Source organism: Podarcis erhardii (genome assembly GCF_964252035.2).
Source record: "Podarcis erhardii genome assembly, chromosome: 14".
In the NCBI taxonomy this organism is placed as follows: Eukaryota; Metazoa; Chordata; class Lepidosauria; order Squamata; family Lacertidae; genus Podarcis; species Podarcis erhardii.
The window spans coordinates 2,696,625-2,714,796 of record NC_138503.1 but is presented as its reverse complement, the minus strand read 5'-3'; the positions used below and the strand labels follow the sequence as shown (position 1 = coordinate 2,714,796).

General features: G+C 42.9%; 2 protein-coding genes across 2 annotated transcripts in view; one reads left to right on the top strand and one right to left on the bottom strand.

Annotated features, from left to right (window-relative positions):
- TJP1 (tight junction protein 1) overlaps window positions 1-18,172 on the bottom strand; it is a 326,291-nt gene that overhangs the window by 293,361 nt on the left and 14,758 nt on the right. The window lies entirely within an intron of this gene.
- Window positions 9,082-18,172, top strand: part of TARS3 (threonyl-tRNA synthetase 3) — a 68,929-nt gene continuing 59,838 nt past the window's right edge. The window contains exon 1 of the mRNA XM_081838888.1: window positions 9,082-9,147. Within this exon, the coding sequence (XP_081695014.1) occupies window positions 9,097-9,147 (51 nt within the window). The 5' untranslated portion in view covers window positions 9,082-9,096. The remainder of the gene's footprint in view (window positions 9,148-18,172) is intronic.

Sequence of the window (18,172 nt, the reverse complement as noted above, 5' to 3'; positions counted from 1 at the left end):
CTGGTCACAGGGCTGTGCAATTTGCACCGTAAACCTATATTGGTTTTATTTCAGTTCACCTGTCATGGGTTCCCAAAAAACTTCTGAGAACTGTAGCTGGGTGAGGATGCAGAGAAGAGATCAGCATCCACCTCCACAGAAACTACAGTTTCCAGGGTTCCCTGCTGTGAAGCAAAGACTATCAAATTAAATCCATTCTACTTTGAGGTGCAATAACATAGCAAAGGTTTGCTGGCCACAGAGATGGCAGGAACTACATTGTGAATTAATAATGGCTGAATGGCTTGAAGCCGGGAGACTCTGGCACAACAGTGTAAGGGCTATTTCTGACAGCTAACAAAAGGAGATGACCCTTTCTCAGAGTGAGTTCCACACTGCCTCTGGATTAAAATGTGAAGATCTCCCAGCTCCTTTGCTGATTTCCAGGGCAGCTTAGTCATGCCAAAGATACCACAGGATCAATGAAGCACAAAGAAAAAGGAAACATCAGGCCTCCGGAGCAGAACACAGGTTGCTGGGGGTGTTCCAGTGATGAGGGGAATTGTGCTTGGAGATAAGATGGCCAAAGCAAGCTCAATGTGTCAGTCCTCTCCAGGGACACTGCTTAGTCCTTTAAAAGGCTCTGGGTAGATACAGATTTGCATAACAGGTTCATATGCTGATTTATACTTGTAGGTGCAAATTTAGGATGACTTGCAAGGGAATGCCACTTCATAAGCAAAGTTAGTTAAAAAAAATAAAAGCAGTGGAAGAAGGGGCAAAAGAACAGGGGCTCAGGCCCCCCCCCCCCGGGCCATCCCTATAATACCCTTCAGCCCTCTCTCAATTGAAGAAAACTTCTTTATGCCACTAAATTGTGTTCTTTAATCTTTCATTTCCAGACCCACTGACTTCCTGAAACCAGCAAACCAGCACTTCTAATTTCTAGCAGAATTTTTACCATTTTGCAAAGAGAGAGCTTACCTAATTCTGAGTGTGTCCCTGTAAACAAACAAACAAAACTGATCTCCTTTACATGTCCAGCCTTACTCAGTACATGCCCAAAGCCAAATGTTCCAAACATACAGGCTCATCTTCCCTTTTCATCGAGGCCAAAGGGCTGAGGGCATAGACAGCAGCACCTCATCTCAAAGGCCGAGCGAGCATCCCCTCGACAAGGTTTGGATTGCTGTCCCCAAGGGAGCTATATTACACAAATAATTACCCAGAGATCAGAGACGAGACATGCAGAAGGGAGAGATCAGCAGTTCCTTCTTTGCAAAACAGTTTTGAGGATGCAAAGAGACTTTGGAAAAGTTGTTTGATGAATGACTTAAGGGGAAGCTGATTTGGTTCACAAACGGGCACTCGCTTCAGTGTGCAGCACCCCCAGCACTAACTTTGGTCAAACTTTAAGGCCATATCAGGACGTTGCCCAATACATCTTTTGTAGCTATAGAGAGGAATAGTTTGAGTGAGACATGACTCCATAGGGCAGGGGTGGGCTAGGCATTTTTTTCTGTTGAGGGACACATTTTAAAATGCCAGAAGTCGTGTCTGTGGCTGTCTGGTCTTGAAGAGAGGTTCAAGCAGAGTCATTCTGGGGGAGGGGGGTTCAGGTCAAGGGTTTGGTGGTTTTTGTTTGCCATGGTTTGATCCATGTTTGACCAACCATGTCAATGTTCGCAGACATTTGTTTCCTTCCACTCATCTGCTCACCTTGCATCTTGGCTTGCTTTTGTCAGCTCTCATGTCAAGGGTCACACAGAACTCTAAACTTGTCTTCAAACATTTTAAGGAGTGGGCTCCAGCCAACAGAATGGCTGGGGCAGGTTCCACTGGGGGGGGGGGATGCACTGGGACAACCAATCTCAGTGATCACGGGGAGAAGGAGGAGTTACGCTAAGACCAGACCATGTCATTATTGAGGAGGCAGGTTTAGTCGTTGTTTGAAGACTATCCCTGTCTCCGGGTCTTGACCGGAAGGAAACAAGAATCAGCAAGGGAGACCCACATGACCTGAAGGTGCTGCTGTGCAATGCCAGGTCAGTGATTCATAAGACGGCTGTCATCCACAACATTAAGATAAATTCAACAGAGTAAAAAAAATTTGGTGGATGTAAAAGTGGAAAACTGATTTGAATGGTTATAGTAAAATATGCAGGAATGTATGATACATAAAATGAACCACGGAAGGAGAAGAAGGGAAGTCATTGGATATTTTAAAGTTTGTAAAATGTTTAGTTTGAAATGTAAAATTGAAAACTTAATAAAAAATTTTTTTTAAAAAAAGGCCTTGCAAAAGCAACACAGGCTTCTTCCGCTTTGATGTGTTCCTGTATCCTTGGGTTGTACTTTGGGTCCAGCCTCCTATTTTGCCCATCAATCCCAACCTGCTCTCTGGCCCTGACTTCTGTCTTCATCTCACATTTAATCCCCTGGTGCAATTACTGGTTCCCAGTTCATGGCTCATCTTGGGTGGCTCACACCAGGATGCATTTGCACCTAGCCTCTCAGACAACAGGTTTTTTTATTTAAAAAAATCCAGCAGCAGTACAATATTTCTCTTGTGTGCTCTGCAGTACCAGTGCAGTGGAAAATAAACAACTACTGTTATTTTAGTGTGCCTTCACCTCCTGACATGAAGTATTTTACTTCTGGAGGAGTAAAAATTCCTAGAAAGGAATGCTGTGATCACCAATAGTCAGCATGGATTTCTGAAAAATAAGTCATGTCAGACTAACCTGATCTCGTTTTTTGACAGAATTACAAGCCTGGTAGATGAAGGGAATGCAGTGGATGTAGCCTACCTTGATTTCAGCAAGGCATTTGACAAGGTGCCCCATGATATTCTTGTAAAGAAGCTGGTAAAATGCGGACTTGACTATGCTACCACTCAGTGGATTTGTAACTGGCTCACTGACCGAACCCAAAGGGTGCTCATCAATGGTTCCTCTTCATCCTGGAGAAGAGTGACCAGTGGGGTGCCACAGGGTTCTGTCTTGGGCCCGGTCTTATTCAACATCTTTATCAACGACTTGGATGATGGACTCAAGGGCATCCTGATCAAATTTGCAGATTACACCAAACTGGGAGGGGTGGCTAACACCCCAGAGGACAGGATCACACTTCAAAACGACCTTGACAGATTAGAGAACTGGGCCAAAACAAACAAGATGAATTTTAACAGGGAGAAATGTAAAGTATTGCACTTGGGCAAAAAAAATGAGAGGCACAAATACAAGATGGGTGACACCTGGCTTGAGAGCAGTACATGTGAAAAGGATCTAGGAGTCTTGGTTGACCACAAACTTGACATGAGCCAACAGTGTGACGCGGCAGCTAAAAAAGCCAATGCAATTCTGGGCTGCATCAATAGGAGTATAGCATCTAGATCAAGGGAAGTAATAGTGCCACTGTATTCTGCTCTGGTCAGACCTCACCTGGAGTACTGTGTCCAGTTCTGGGCACCACAGTTCAAGGACACGGACAAACTGGAACGTGTCCAGAGGAGGGCAACCAAAATGGTGGAAGGCCTGGAAACGATGCCTTATGAGGAACGGCTAAGGGAGCTGGGCATGTTTAGCCTGGAGAAGAGGAGGTTAAGGGGTGATATGATAGCCATGTTCAAATATATAAAAGGATGTCACATAGAGGAGGGAGAAAGGTTGTTTTCTGCTGCTCCAGAGAAGCGGACACGGAGCAATGGTTCCAAACTACAAGAAAGAAGATTCCACCTAAACATTAGGAAGAACTTCCTGACAGTAAGAGCTGTTCGACAGTGGAATTTGCTGCCAAGGAGTGTGGTGGAGTCTCCTTCTTTGGAGGTCTTTAAGCAGAGGCTTGACAACCATATGTCAGGAGTGCTCTGATGGTGTTTCCTGCTTGGCAGGGGGTTGGACTCGATGGCCCTTGTGGTCTCTTCCAACTCTATGATTCTATGAATAAAATACTGGTGCTGAAATGGAAGGTATTTGTAGGTATGAATATACCCAGAGAATTCTCAGCAGCCTCACCAAACTACAATTCCCATGATGTGGGATGAAGGAGGAACCATGATATAATCTTGTAATACATTTAACATGTAGTGTAGAATTGCTATGGAAATTGAATGATTATTCATGTCAGCCATTTGTATTTGCATTTAGCAGAAGCTAAAGTTTTAAAAAGCTTACTTCACTGTTTGCTTTTAATTCCATGCTCAGGTTCCAGCTTTTTATTTGGTGTTTACAGCTGTCCAAAGCAGGGAAATTTGAGTAGCCGCTATCTGACATGTTACCTCCGCACTGTACGAACATATTGTGATTTCTGCAGCACTGAGTCAGCATTCTGATGATTTAGCATTTATATTCCCGACAGCTGTTTATTCCTCTCAATGTAATTCCAGAGATAGATGTCCAGAAGGGATTTACTGCCCCAGATCTATCAGAAAACATATTTAAGATATTTGGTGGTATTTAAATCATAATAAAAGCTATTATTCAGTAACGTTAGGGTAAAAGGGGGAAGGGTCAATATTGACTATTATCTTAAAGACTCAAAAGTTGATTTTAAAATCCACAAAACTAAGGTCTTTTTTACGTCAGATGCTTAAAATGGCACTCCCTGGGTGCACTGCACCTGTGGAGATAAACTGAAATCTAGTCTGATAAGTTTGTTTTGAAAAGGGGGATTGCACGAACGAGTGGGAAACTAACAAAATGGATGACAGTCAGAGTTATGGAATGGCTTCCTTATGAAGAAAAGAATAGGCACCACTGAACACAATGGGACTTCTTCAGAGTAAAAAAGAACAAATAGGAGATGGCGAGTCAGTGCTGAGATGGCCCTTGCCACCCACCATCAAAGGTTCTTTTTACATATTCAACCTGAAGGAGAACAGCCATGTGTTCTGAAGAAAGCTCTGCAGCTGGACTCTCTGCAGACATTATCATGAATGTGGAAAAGGCTGGGGTGGAGAATATCTCTGCACAGCTACTCTCCGACTTGGTGTTTACACCAGAATGAGACTCTGAAAGGGTCGTTTTGAAAGGGTTAACAATAGGCTGCAGACCTATAAACAGGAACTATAGCTGAGTGGTAAAAGTACCATGAATTTTGCCTTCAGCAATGGCTGGCTTGGCTTTGTCAGAAGCTGAGAGGAAAGGAGGGGCCGTCGCTCAGCTGTAGCACACTTGCTTTGCAGGCAGGGATGCCAGCTTTATAGCTAAGCCCCCAGCAGCTCGTCTAAAGGACCCTGATGCAGGTAGTGGGCAGTACCTCTGCCAGAGACCCTGAAGAGCTGCTGGCAGAGAGAGAGAACGGTCCTGGGCTAGATGCGCAAATAGTGTTATCTGATACAATGCAGCTTCCTAGGTTCCTAATCTTGCGAACTGCCTCTCTCTCCACCTGCTGCTCCCTTGTGCACAAATCCCTCCCCCACATTTCTCTGTCTCTGTTAACCAAGGTTTACTGTTACGAACCATCATTATGATTAAAGCTAACACGGGGCCTACTCTACCACCATTTGAAACAAAGGTAGAATGCTTATTCCTGAAGCTAGGTTCAGCTGTGAAGGTGTCTTTCTGCAGTTCAATGCATGCATCTGGAAACTGTTTGTGGTCTCCATTTCAAGAAAAGAAAGAAGACACTCGTACAGTACATGGTTCCCCCCCCCCCCAAGTGTAACATGTATGCAGCCAGAGTAGATAAAACAGAAACCCTGCATGTAAGCCTGCTCCGCAGATTTTATTCTTATTAATATTTAATCAGTAATTTCATCTTTCCCCCCTCCCTGAAAGCTCAGTGTAAGGTCATTGCCCAGTTCTATGCAGAAGTGAACCAAAGGCTGGCCGCCATAAGGCATAAATCAGCCTCCCCCAGCTGAGTACCTTCCAAATGCTGGACTACAACTTCCATCTTGCCTGGGGCTGATGGGAGTTGGAGCCCAGTAACATTTGGAGGGCACCAGATTGGGGAAGGCTGGTGCCAGCAGAGGGACCATTATCTAACAGCTCATGGAAAAACCTAACAAATGTAACTTGCAGAAGAATAGAATGCAACCTGCAAAGTTTTTTTAAAAATGCAAGGAAAAGTGCCAAATATTCGCTGCAGGATCATATACCAAAAATATCTTGAGGAAGTGCAAAAGCAGCTGACATCTTACTCTAGGTATTCTTGGTACTTCCACTTTACTAAATTGACACCTAGTGAGCCAGGGGAGTTCTTTGGGTCAGCTTGCGACACAGAGGGGGAGAGAAAAGCTGCTCATTGGCAAACAAGAATTAGCTATAGGCGCCGAGGCAAGCAAAGCTTTCAAATGTTGACTCAGCTCTCTTGTTCCAAGCCCACCAGACGGGATCCAGTTCATGCACTGTTTCTGCAATGTGCTTGCTGTTAACATGCATTTGATTTTGTGCATTGCTACCACAATATTTTACTTTCATGATGAAATAAGGTCAGCCATCCAGCACACAACTCTTGTCATCAGCTAAAACAAAGGCCTGCTATGAATTTACCTAAATCCCCTTTAAAACATCCCCGTTGCTGGCAAGTACTGCAACCTGTGAGAGCAGATTCCATAGTTTAACAATGCACTTGTGAAGGAGATGCTCTTTGATCTGCCCTGCCTTTTCTCTTCCAACATGCAGCTTCATGGGATGGCCACAGTTCTAGGATTATGAGAGAGGAATTAACCTTTCTCCATGTCCACTTTTGCCACATCATACATGTTCTTGTACACCCATATTGCGTCCTCCCCATATCTAAAAAGTCCCAAATGTTGTAACCTTTCTTCACAAGAGCATTGCTCCAGCCTCTTGATCATTTCCGTTGGCCTTTTCTGAACCTTTCCCAACTCTACAATACAGTGGTACCTCGGGTTAAGAACTTAATTCGTTCCAGAGGTCTGTTCTTAACCTGAAACTGTTCTTAACCTGAAACACCACTTTAGTTAATGGGGCCTCCCACTGCTGCCACGCCACCGGAGCATGATTTCTGTTCTCATCCTGAAGCAAAGTTCTTAACCCGAGGTACTATTTCTGGGTTAGTGGAGTCTGTAACCTGAAGCATCTGTAACCTGAAGCATCTGCAACCCGAGGTACCACTGGACCCTTTTTGAGGAAAGGCAACCAAAACTGTACATACTATTCCATACGTGGTAACACCACAGATTTGTATAATGGCATTATGATATTGGCAGCTTTATTTTTAATCCCCCTTTAATAATGATTCCTAACATGGAATTCACCTTTTTTCTCAGCTAGGTCAATATCTTCAGCGGGATAACCCATCAGTCTCATGCCTGAATAGTAACCACCCGTTCCGATTTCATTTCCATATATATGTGAAATTAGGATTTGTTTCCCAATGCACAACATTACACTTGCTTGCATTATATTTGCCATTTTACTGCCCATTCACCCAGTTTGGAGAAATCCTTTTGGAACTCCTCACAATTTCTACTTGTTTTAACCACTCTGAACAATTTGGTATCATCAGCAAACTTAGCTGCTTCACTGCTCACCCCATCTCTAGATCATCTATGAAAAAGTTAATAATCACAGAGAAAGAAGGCACATTTTACCACATGTGGTGGACATGCCAAAAAAAAGAGGGTATATTGGGAAATTATTTATAATGAGTTTAAAATTACCTTTGTAAAAAAAATGTTTAAAATTACCTAAAACCCTGAAGCTTTCTTACTCGGTATTTTTGGTCCAGAAATACCTAATGATCAGAAGAGACTATTTATGTATGCTACAACAGCTGTACAGATGCTGCTTGCCCAAAGATGGAAGGACAATCTACCTACAAAAGAAGAATGGCAGATAAAGAAGATGGACTATGCCGAACTGGCGAAAATGACCCAGAAAACCAGAGATCAAGAGGACAATAAATTTAACAAAGAATGGGGTTATTTGAAAGAACTCTGTAAACAAGTGAAAACATTGGCAGGATTTTGAAAACACTTGCAATGAAGCGAGAACTATGATAAGAAAATGAGTTTTAAGAAAATATGGAGAATATGATACGATGCCGTTTGAAAAGAATATCTGGGGAAACCATGGGGGGGGGAGTTCCAGGATTCTGAGAATGCTGTTTTAAATAATTATGATTTATGTATGATGGTCAATGTTAAAAGTGAAAATGAATTTAAAAAATGTTTTTTTAAAAAAGTTTAAAATCTCAGGTCCTAATACTTATCCTTGGGGAGTCCACTTTCCACATCCTTCCATTGGGAGGATTGTCCATTTATTCCTGCTCTCTGCTCTTAACCAGATACTGATCCGTAAGAGGCCTTTCTATCTCCTTCCATGAGTGCTAAGCGTACTACTCAGACGTCCTTGGTGAGGTTGTATCAAAAGCGTTTTGAAAGTCTGAGTATACAATATCAACTGGATGACCTTTATGTATAATCTTGTAGAGAAATTTCAGAGAACTCCAAAGGTTAGGGAGACGGGTTGTACCCTAGTAAAAGCCATGCCAGTTAAGCTTCAGCAAGACTTGTTCTTACGAACATAAAGGTGGTGCCAGAACATACCAACACCCACACCCCTAGCCTAACACTCCACCAAGCCAATAATGTTGTTAATAATACTGACAACATTGTTTATAGACCTTATATGATTACACCCCAACACAAGCGTCAGAAAGGCGCTTGACACTGTCTCACTGACCCTTCCTTATCGCAAGTGACAGAAGGGACGGCCTATTTTTAAACAAGCTCCCCCTCCCCCCCCCCCGGCCAGCTGAGACCAGGACTAACTGGCTAGGAACCAGTTAACTGGCTAGGGTCCATGTTACCCCAAACAAATACCTATATAGGCTACTTTCTGTAATCTATCCCCCGTTCCTCAGCCCAGTTCTAACTCTAATCCCCTTCTTCCCCCACCCATCACACTTTATGTCAGCATAACACACTAGGTTTGACAGACCATATAAGGTGAGGGACACAGGGCAGTCCAGGCAGGTAGGTGACTGCCCCCATCTCAGCCATTTTGCATGCAACTTCTCCTGTTCCCTCTGCTTCAACTGAAGCACATGGAAAGATATTACCAAGTAGTGCCTCCCACGAGGGGCTTGTTTTTCAAATCAGAAGCACAGAGGCAGGCAGGGAAGCTGCAGATTTCAGAAGAAATGATTATTGGAAAGAAAACACAAACAAAGACACCTCACAAGATTACCAAGGTAAGACCAACCTGGCACCCATCAAAATTACAAATAAATTTTAAAGAGGCCTACAAATGAGGCAGAAAAACAGAAGTCTCTGTTGTGGATGAAGAAAACGTCTGAGAAATTAAAGGACAGGTTTGATACCACAGTGATTTGGGCTATAGCAGTGGTGGCGAACCTGTGGCACGCATGCCAGGGGGCACTCAGAGGCCTCTCTGTGGGCACGCGTGCTGTCTCCCCAGCAGGGCTGTAGCCAGGGGGTGAAACTGGCGCTCCAGCACTGCAGGAGGCTCCTGGCCGCTTCCAGCATGGTGCCAGCGCTGCTAGGGCACCATTTTCACCCTCAGGGCCGCGCCGGGGGGGGGATAAGAGGAGGGCTTTTGCCAGGAAACTGCCACTCCACCCAAAGCCTGCGCCTCCACTACTCAAGTCCACCTGCCACCAAGCCTGACGGCCGCCTCTGAGCTGGCTCCGCCTCCCCACCATCATGCCTGGTTGTGCCTGACCCGCCTTCTCTGCTCTCGGGCGCACTGAGAGCCCTAGTAACCCTGGTGGGCGAGCGAGGGGCTGAGCAGGCATCAACTTTTGATGCGCCAGGGCCTCCCACCAGTCTGTTGTTCCTACTCGGGAGTAAGCCGCCTTGAGTTCAGCAAGGTTAGACAAACTATCAGCATGCGTACAACATCAAAAATCACATTAATTGTTCAAAAGCATGCCAAATGCAAACTTTTACCTTTCAGTAAAAAGTTGTTTGCATCATTGAAAGCTCTATTGTTCTGTTTTTCTTTTAAGACAAAAGATGTTAATGTATGAGTTGCTTTTTCTAAACTAAAATGTCAGTATTCAGGTTTAATTGCTGCGTCGGCACTTTGCAATAAATAAGTGGGTTTTGGGTTGCAGTTTGGGCACTCGGTCTCTAAAAGGTTCGCCATCACTGAGCTTTGGGGATGGGCACTCTGTGAATGCATTTGAAATTAGTATATATGATAATGGAAGCAAGATGTGGTTCCTTCATAGGCTGAGTTACAGTCCAGGATGGCATCTGGGGGTTGTGCCAAAGGTTTAATGAACAGTGAATTTTGAGGAGCAATTTGAAGGAAGATGTGGCACCACGTAGGTATTCTGAGAAGCAGCTCAGAGATGACTCACATGTGTGAAACAGGGGCCATTATGCATCACACACCACAGGTCAAGGGACCCCTGACCATTAGGTCCAGTCGTGGCCAACTCTGGGGTTGCGGCGCTCATCTCGCTTTACTGGCTGAGGGAGCTGGCATACAGCTTCATGTGGCCAGCGTGACTAAGCTGCTTCTGGAAAACCAAAGCAGTGCACAGAAACACCGTTTACCTTTCCACCGGAGCAGTACCTATTTATCTACTTGCACTTTGATGTGATTTCAAACTGCTAGGTTGGCAGGAGCAGGGACTGAGCAATGGGAGCTCACCCCGTTGCGGGGATTCGAACCACCAACCTTCTAATCGGCAAGTCCTAAGCTCTGTGGTTTAACCCACAGGGCCACCCGCGTCCCACAGCGTTTAACCCACAGTGCCACACACCACAGGCAGACCTTTTATTTCACTCTAGCCCAGGCACAGGCAACCTTCGGTCCTCCAGAAGTTTTGGCCTACAACTCCCATGATCTCTAGCTAACAGGACCAGTGGTCAGGGATGATGGGAATTGTAGTTCAAAACATCTGGAGGGCCGAAGGTTGCCTATGCCTGCTCTAGCCACTAGGCCTCATGTCTCTTGTATCTCTGTTAAATCTAGGGTTCATTTTGGTCATCACTTTGCTGACAGCTGCTGGGCATTCTGCAAAAGTACAGAGCAAGTGAGGCCCCAGCCATGCATCCACCGTCTTAATTTGCTCAGAGATTTCAATCTGTAGCTATAAATATAGATTAGCGTATGATTCCTCCCCTCACCCTGCAATTCAGCCCAGGGGCCTTGTGCTCAGAGCCTTTTCAGCGTCTGCATTTACACTGTGGTTGCTGGCAGCCCTTTTCCCCCTCAGCCCCCCTCTCCTGGCATGGCTTGAACCTTGACATTCACCATCTGTGACAAACGGTAGACAAAGGAAAGTCTACCAGGAGAAGATGGTAACAGGGAGGCCGGGTGGTGAAAATTTATTTAGGTCACTTTTGAATAGCATGGCATTTCTGATGCAAACCAGTGCTGGGTCTGCTTAAGAAATGTTACATTTCTCTTGAGAACTGACAGGTATTAGCATTCAGTTAAGGATGTTAAATCTTCACCACTAATGCACAGGCATCCACAGGGACACACACACACACCTTGCTTTTCAAATGAACTAGTTATATATCCCACTTCTTTTGCCCTCTGGCTTTGTTAAAGCCCAATAAGAATGAACTAATTTAGAACATAAACACTTCTCTCCCCCCTCCCCTCATCTGACACCCCACTTACATGTAATGCCTAGAGAGGAGTATGTGCAGGGGAAAGCAGGGTTAATGCATCCTGTTTAAAAAGATTTAAAACATTATGTTTAAAAGGATTATATAGCATTTCAAAATTTAATACCTTGCATAATCTGTTTGTGGACTTGGAGATCTTGGATTTGTTTGTTTGCATAGAATACAAGAGGGCAGGCCCCTGCCCTGAGGAGTTTACAATCTCAAATTCAGCATGGGGGTGGGGTGAGGGACAGAGGGAGGGGAGCCAGGGAAAAGCCAGCCTAATAGACTCCGGTCCCCAGTTCTGGGAAGACGACCTCCTTCCCTGACTACCTCCTCTCGGTGTTGAGATTGGCAGAGGGGAGGCTACTAGTTGTCCCACTGCCCTCAGAAACTCAGGGGTGGTGATGCCCCGGAGAAAACATGTGCTCAGCCCTAATTTGCAGAACTTGCTCCCGGCAGAGCTGCTTCCAACATCTTTATTGTACAGTTTCTGCAAATGCTGCAGATGCACCTCTTTACACTGGCTTTTAACACCCAAAAGGTATATTTTCAGGACCCACCTTGGTTCTGTGATTGTAAGGTGTTTTAATCTTGACATTGTATTCTAATTGGTGTAACCCAGCCTGGGACTTCCGCTTGAATCATAGAATCATAGAGTTGGAAGAGACCACAAGGGCCATCGAGTCCAACCCCCTGCCAAGCAGGAAACACCATCAGAGCACTCCTGACATATGGTTGTCAAGCCTCTGCTTAAAGACCTCCAAAGAAGGAGACTCCACCACACTCCTTGGCAGCAAATTCCACTGTCGAACAGCTCTTACTGTGAAGGGTGCTATAACAACAACAAAAATCACAAAAACTATAGGTGATTGTTTCTGTTATGGATTCTCAGACTTGGCTATAGGGCAAGTTGTAATTGGGCATGGGAATCAGGGGGAATGGGAATAAATCTACATCCTCACTGTAGTCCATTCTTTGGGGGATTTTGAAAGAATGTTGTGGACACTACCCCACCTGGTAGGTCCCACCCATCCCTGACAAACAGAGAGAAAGTAGGCACTCAGACACAGCCCTTGTTCTTCCAAGGGGCTTGGGTAAAAGTTAGATCCAGTGTGAAATCTTTAATTTGGATTATTTTACATGGAGCCCCCCTCTAAAAGAATGGATTAAATTAGACAATTCGGATGTATTGTATTTAGAGGGAGTAGAGACGAGATTTGGATGGCATGCCTATCTAATAGATGAAAAAGTCAAAGTACATAAAGGCTTCCTAGGGCATATAGTCAGAAAGTCTATATACAAAATATGGGAAAAATATAAAAGACTCCTAGAACCGAAAACTCCTTGGTGGGCATCGGCGGCAGAAATTGTCGCAGTGAAAAAATTAAATATGAAAGAAAATTGGGCTACTTATAAAATTGTATTAAAGGAAGAAAACGGAGAATTGGAATTAAAGGATTATACAGAAATTAAAGCTCATATTAGTGATTGGTTCCAATATATTCAAATTAAGTATAGATTAGCGAAAGACAAAAAGATAGGATTTGAAAAAGAAATATCAAAATTCAATAAATATTTAACACAAGAAAAATATTTAAAAAATCTAAATTATATAATCTGATCTTAGAGTGGGAAACCAAGGATGAACTGGTTAAAGCATCCATGATTAAATGGGCGCAAGATATTAGGGAAAATATTATGCTCGAACAATGGGGAAAATTGTGGAAAGAAGATACGAAATTCACTATGTGTTATTTATTGAAAGAAAATTACCTTAAAATACAACATAGATGGTATTTAACACCTGAAAGAATAGCAGAAATGAATAAAAATTGTAGCGATGTCTGCTGGCGATGCAACACTGAAAAAGGTACTATGATGCATATATGGTGGAATTGTTTAAAAATCAAACAATTTTGGGAAAGAATACACAATGAAATGAAAAAAAATGTTTAGATATTCATTTAGGAAAACATCAGAAGGCTTTCTATTGGGAATAGTACCAGGAAGTCTAAAGAAAGAAGACAAGACATTATATTTATACGCAACAGTAGCCACAAGGCTATTGGTTGCAAAAAATTGGAAAAGTGGTATTATACCGACAAAAACAGAGTGGCTTGCCAAATTATTGGAGTATTACAATATATCCAAAACAATGGGAGAAATTGGAAGGATATCAAAAGAGAAAATAGACAAGGACTGGAAGGTGTTTAAAGGATACTTGCTTGCAAAATTATATTGAAAAATCAGAACTCCTATTAGAATAAACAAGTTCCGTTATAAATACTGAAATACTAAATAAGGTGGATAACAATGTGAAACAGAAAAAGAAGCAGAAAATTGGTTTAAAAGTATGTGAAAGAAAGTAATAGAAGTGGAAATAAATTGCAATTGAGTAGATTGGAAGTTTATCACAAGGGTGGGGTGAGGGGTGAGGGATGGTGGTGGGAAAAGGAAGTACTTGTGGGACTGAGTGTGGGTATGTCTGAATATTCTTAAGGATTGTATGAAATGTATGTTTGTATATTCATAACATGTATGTATTAATGTTGAATTATTTTAATAATAAAATTATTTTTTAAAAAAAAATTACATGGAGCCCCCCCCCCAAACCACCATCAAATTCAAGCTCCCAGTGATTGCCTATATAGTGAAAATCACACAATCACACAAGCACATGTCCTCATAGATCTTCATGATTTCTATGTAAGATTTTTTAAAACTAAGGTTATAAAAAAACAGAGACTACATCTGGAAACATGGAGGCATTGCTGGTTTTGATAGTGGTTTGGAGAGGTTCTCTTGTAAAAATTAGGACGATCCATAATGATTCATGCCCCGGCTCCATGTTTATGCACTACTGGGAAGCAGCAGATCCATGATGTTTACAGATCAGTCAGTGTGACAGTGGTTGCAAGTGTGCGGGAGGACAGGGAACCTGGTTAAAAGCATGCAATATCTATTTTGCATTCACCAAAGAGTCGGAATTATTGCTTCCAAGCTGGTTCGTCATTTCTGCTTTAGAGGTTTTATGATGGTGTATTTTACTACCTTCCTTTTTGCTGTTTTAACTATTTATTACTTGCACATTTATCACTCATATCTACATTGGCTGCATTTAAGGTGCTGGTGTTAACCTGGAAAGACCTCTGTGTGTGGCCACCTGCCCAAGTCCTCAGAGGGAGGCTCTTTTCAATGCCTCATCACCAGAGGAGATATACTGGGTAGTGGCATAAATGGTGCCTTCTCTGTGGTGGTGCCATGACTGTGAAATGCCATCCAACTGGAGGCACTTTTTTGGCATTTCAGTTCCAGCAAAAGACCTATCTGTTTGCCTTGGTACTTCTGAGATGGTAGCTGCCACCGCAATTGGACGTTAAGGGATGCTCCATCAGTGTTTTTATGAGTGATCTTCAGTGCAGTATGTTTCTTCTCAAACACTCTTTATTGCTTGGAATTGTTTTAAATTGCGTTGTAACAGGCCACAATCACACAATTATCACATGAGAGACAGTGTAGTGTAGTGGTTAGAGTGTCATACTAATACCTAGGAGACCAGGGCTCAAATTCCTGCTTGACCATGAATCTCACTGGGTGACCTTGGGCCAATCTCAGCCTAACCTAGCGCACCAGGATTAAATGGGGGGGGGAGAGAACCATGTAGGCCACCTTGAACTCCTTAGAGAAAAGAATGGGATACAAATGTAACAAATAAAAATAAATAAAGGGTGGGTGGGTGTGGGAGTCGTAAAGAAAATAATATTGCTAGACACCTTGGAAAGGCTTTCTCTTGAAAAGGGGTATAAAAATGAATTAAATGATTTTTTAAGATCCATCTTATTTCTGTGATTGTAAGTTGTTTTAAACCATTTTTAATACTGTGTTTTAATATTGTAACCTGGTCTGGGACCTGAGGTTGAAGGATGGGAAAGAAAGAAAGAAAGAAAGAAAGAAAGAAAGGCTACAGTATTAAACACACTTACATGGGGATGAGCCCAGTTGAATTCAGGGGACACTATAAGGTATAATTAAGCTATCCCTTTCTAAAAAAAATTGTTAAATACAATTACAGTAGTTGAAAACAATATTTAAAGAAAACTTTTTTAGATGTGGGAAGACAGTATGAAATAGCAGCAGTTTTGTATATCCATGGCATCGAGAAGGAAACCCAAAAGGATAGGATGAGTATTCCTTTCAGGAGAGATCCAGGGAAGGATATACATCCTGATAGGATTACCAGCTCCTCCCTCCTCTTTGCCTCTGTAGTGCTGAGCATAATCTTGGCACAGCTGTTCAAGGTAGCAAACAGAGACAAATGCCTTCCTCTTTCAGCGATTCACCTTGACCTAACCATGGGTGAAACCAGAAGCCAGAGCCTTCCCCAGAGCAACATCCATACTGGGTAATGCAAGGACAGCCTTCGTTGTTGCTGCAAGCGAATCACGTGTCTCAGGCTATGAAAGGAAACTACTACACTCCAGATCAGTGTTACAGCCATCAGTCATTGCATATTTACGGAGCTAAAATGAAGATGCAAATTTCCCCCCAGAAACCACTTACAGGCTTGCCAGCTGCTGATCTTAACTGCTGACTTTGCACTAGGAACTACACAGCATTTAAACCCCCAAATAACAGGACAGATCAGGGATGTTGGTAATTGTGCAATGTTTGCTCTGGCAGAAGAGATGGGTCATATAGAGATGGAGGTGTTTAGAGAAAGGCAGAAAATGTATTTTATTAGCTTTTGGCAAGGAAGAGGCTTTTCTACCTTCTTCCATTCTGAATGACATTGGCTTGGAATATTATCTGTGGGGTGGGGAGATACCCCACACGAGGGATCTTGATGAGGAACAGACTGCAAGGATATCCTCATAGAAATACATCCATGCATTCTGAACAGAAAGACAAGGCTTGACTTTTTTCCTTTTTTTGCAAGTACTCCTGCCCCTGTTGTTTGCTTTAGAGGAGTGCAAATTAGAGGTACACCTAATGTATGTGTCCAAGTTGCATCATTTAAAAGCCAAGTGATATGACCAAATGGGCACACAGAGAACCTGCCTTAAGTGAGAAATGGCAATTTCTTCTCCATTATTAACACTCTGTCCTCCAAAATAAAGATAGAAGTGTGATAATGCCTCTTTCTTGCCTGGAAGAAGGATGAAGAGATGTGGGTGTGAGTAGAAACCTTTGATTTTTGCGTGGTTAGAATGTAGCCTCCTATACAAAAATGAGAGTCGTACCCATTGCTCTGCCCGCTTTGTCCTCTAGAGCCACCCACTTTGGCTCGATCTGCCCAACACTGGCATGTAGTCCTTGGAAGATGGCCCATGAGGGAACGCAGCCCCTTGGACTGGAAAAGGTTCCCATCCTTTTCTAAGGAGCACGAGTAACACTTCCTTTCCCATCACTCCCTATTCCTTCCTACTGTGTATTGAATGGAGAGAGCATTGGGGGGGGGGTGTCATATCAGCCCCACAAGGCAATGTACTTTCCCCTGACGCAGTGACAGAACATGCACCTCCCTGGGTTGAGACATCCACACCCTTCCTCCTGTCCTGTACGTGGTCATAGAACCATAGAACTGTACAGTTGGAGGGGACCCTGAGAGTCACCTAGTCCAACCCACTGTGATGCAGGAAGAAAAGTAGAGGCAGTGGAAGGAAAAGCACATATCACTCACTCTTCCTCAGTGCTCCAGTCTTTAGAATCTGCTTAAGGAAGTGGAAACAAAACACACTGATGGAAGTCACATAGGAGCATAGCAGAGAATAAAAAAAAGTTTTTTTGCAGAAAACAAATGTTAACAGGGCTGGATTACAACCTTTAGAGGCCCTAAGCACTTAAATGATTTCGGTGCCCCCATATATATCTAATTCAACTTATTAACAATAATAAACCACAATAAATAAAACCTACAGTAAGATGGAAAATAATGTTTATTTTTGTATACTTCCACTTTATTTATATTTTAAACTTTTTCTGCAACTTTTTCTAATTGCAAAGTGCTTGATCAGATCCTCAAAACTAATCTTATGTAATGCATTTGCTTCTACACATAGTAGAGATAAGGCATCCAGCCTTCCTTGCTGCAGAGTTGTTCTGTTGGGATTTTTAATATATTTCAAATGAGAAAATGAATGTTCAGCTGAGCAATTTGTGACCGTTGATGTTAAAAATCTGCCAATGGGAAATTTATGTGGTGCCTTCCTTCCCTCGATCCAGCCACGCTTTGAATGGCTAGTACAGTATCCAAGTTACTTAATTATATGAATATAGTACCATCTAGTGGTCAAATCATCAAACCAAACTGATACCACTCTTGATCATAAGGAGCTAACAAACATCTTAAACAGAAACTGGTGGGTATGTGTTTGTTCTGTTGTTAAAAATGCAACCCCTGCTTTTCACAGGTGCATGGAAGAGACCAGCCCAAACGTATCCATCAACCAGAGAAGAAGCAAGTTCTCCGGTGCTTGCTTTCCTCTTCATACTACTAAAGAAAGAGGGGAAAGTTTGCTTGTCTGGGCGAATTTCGGCTCTTCAGATTGAAGAACAAGATAAATTTCTATACTTCTATTCTTCTGGAATGGAAGAAATGTTATTTGTTTCATTTATTAACTTGAA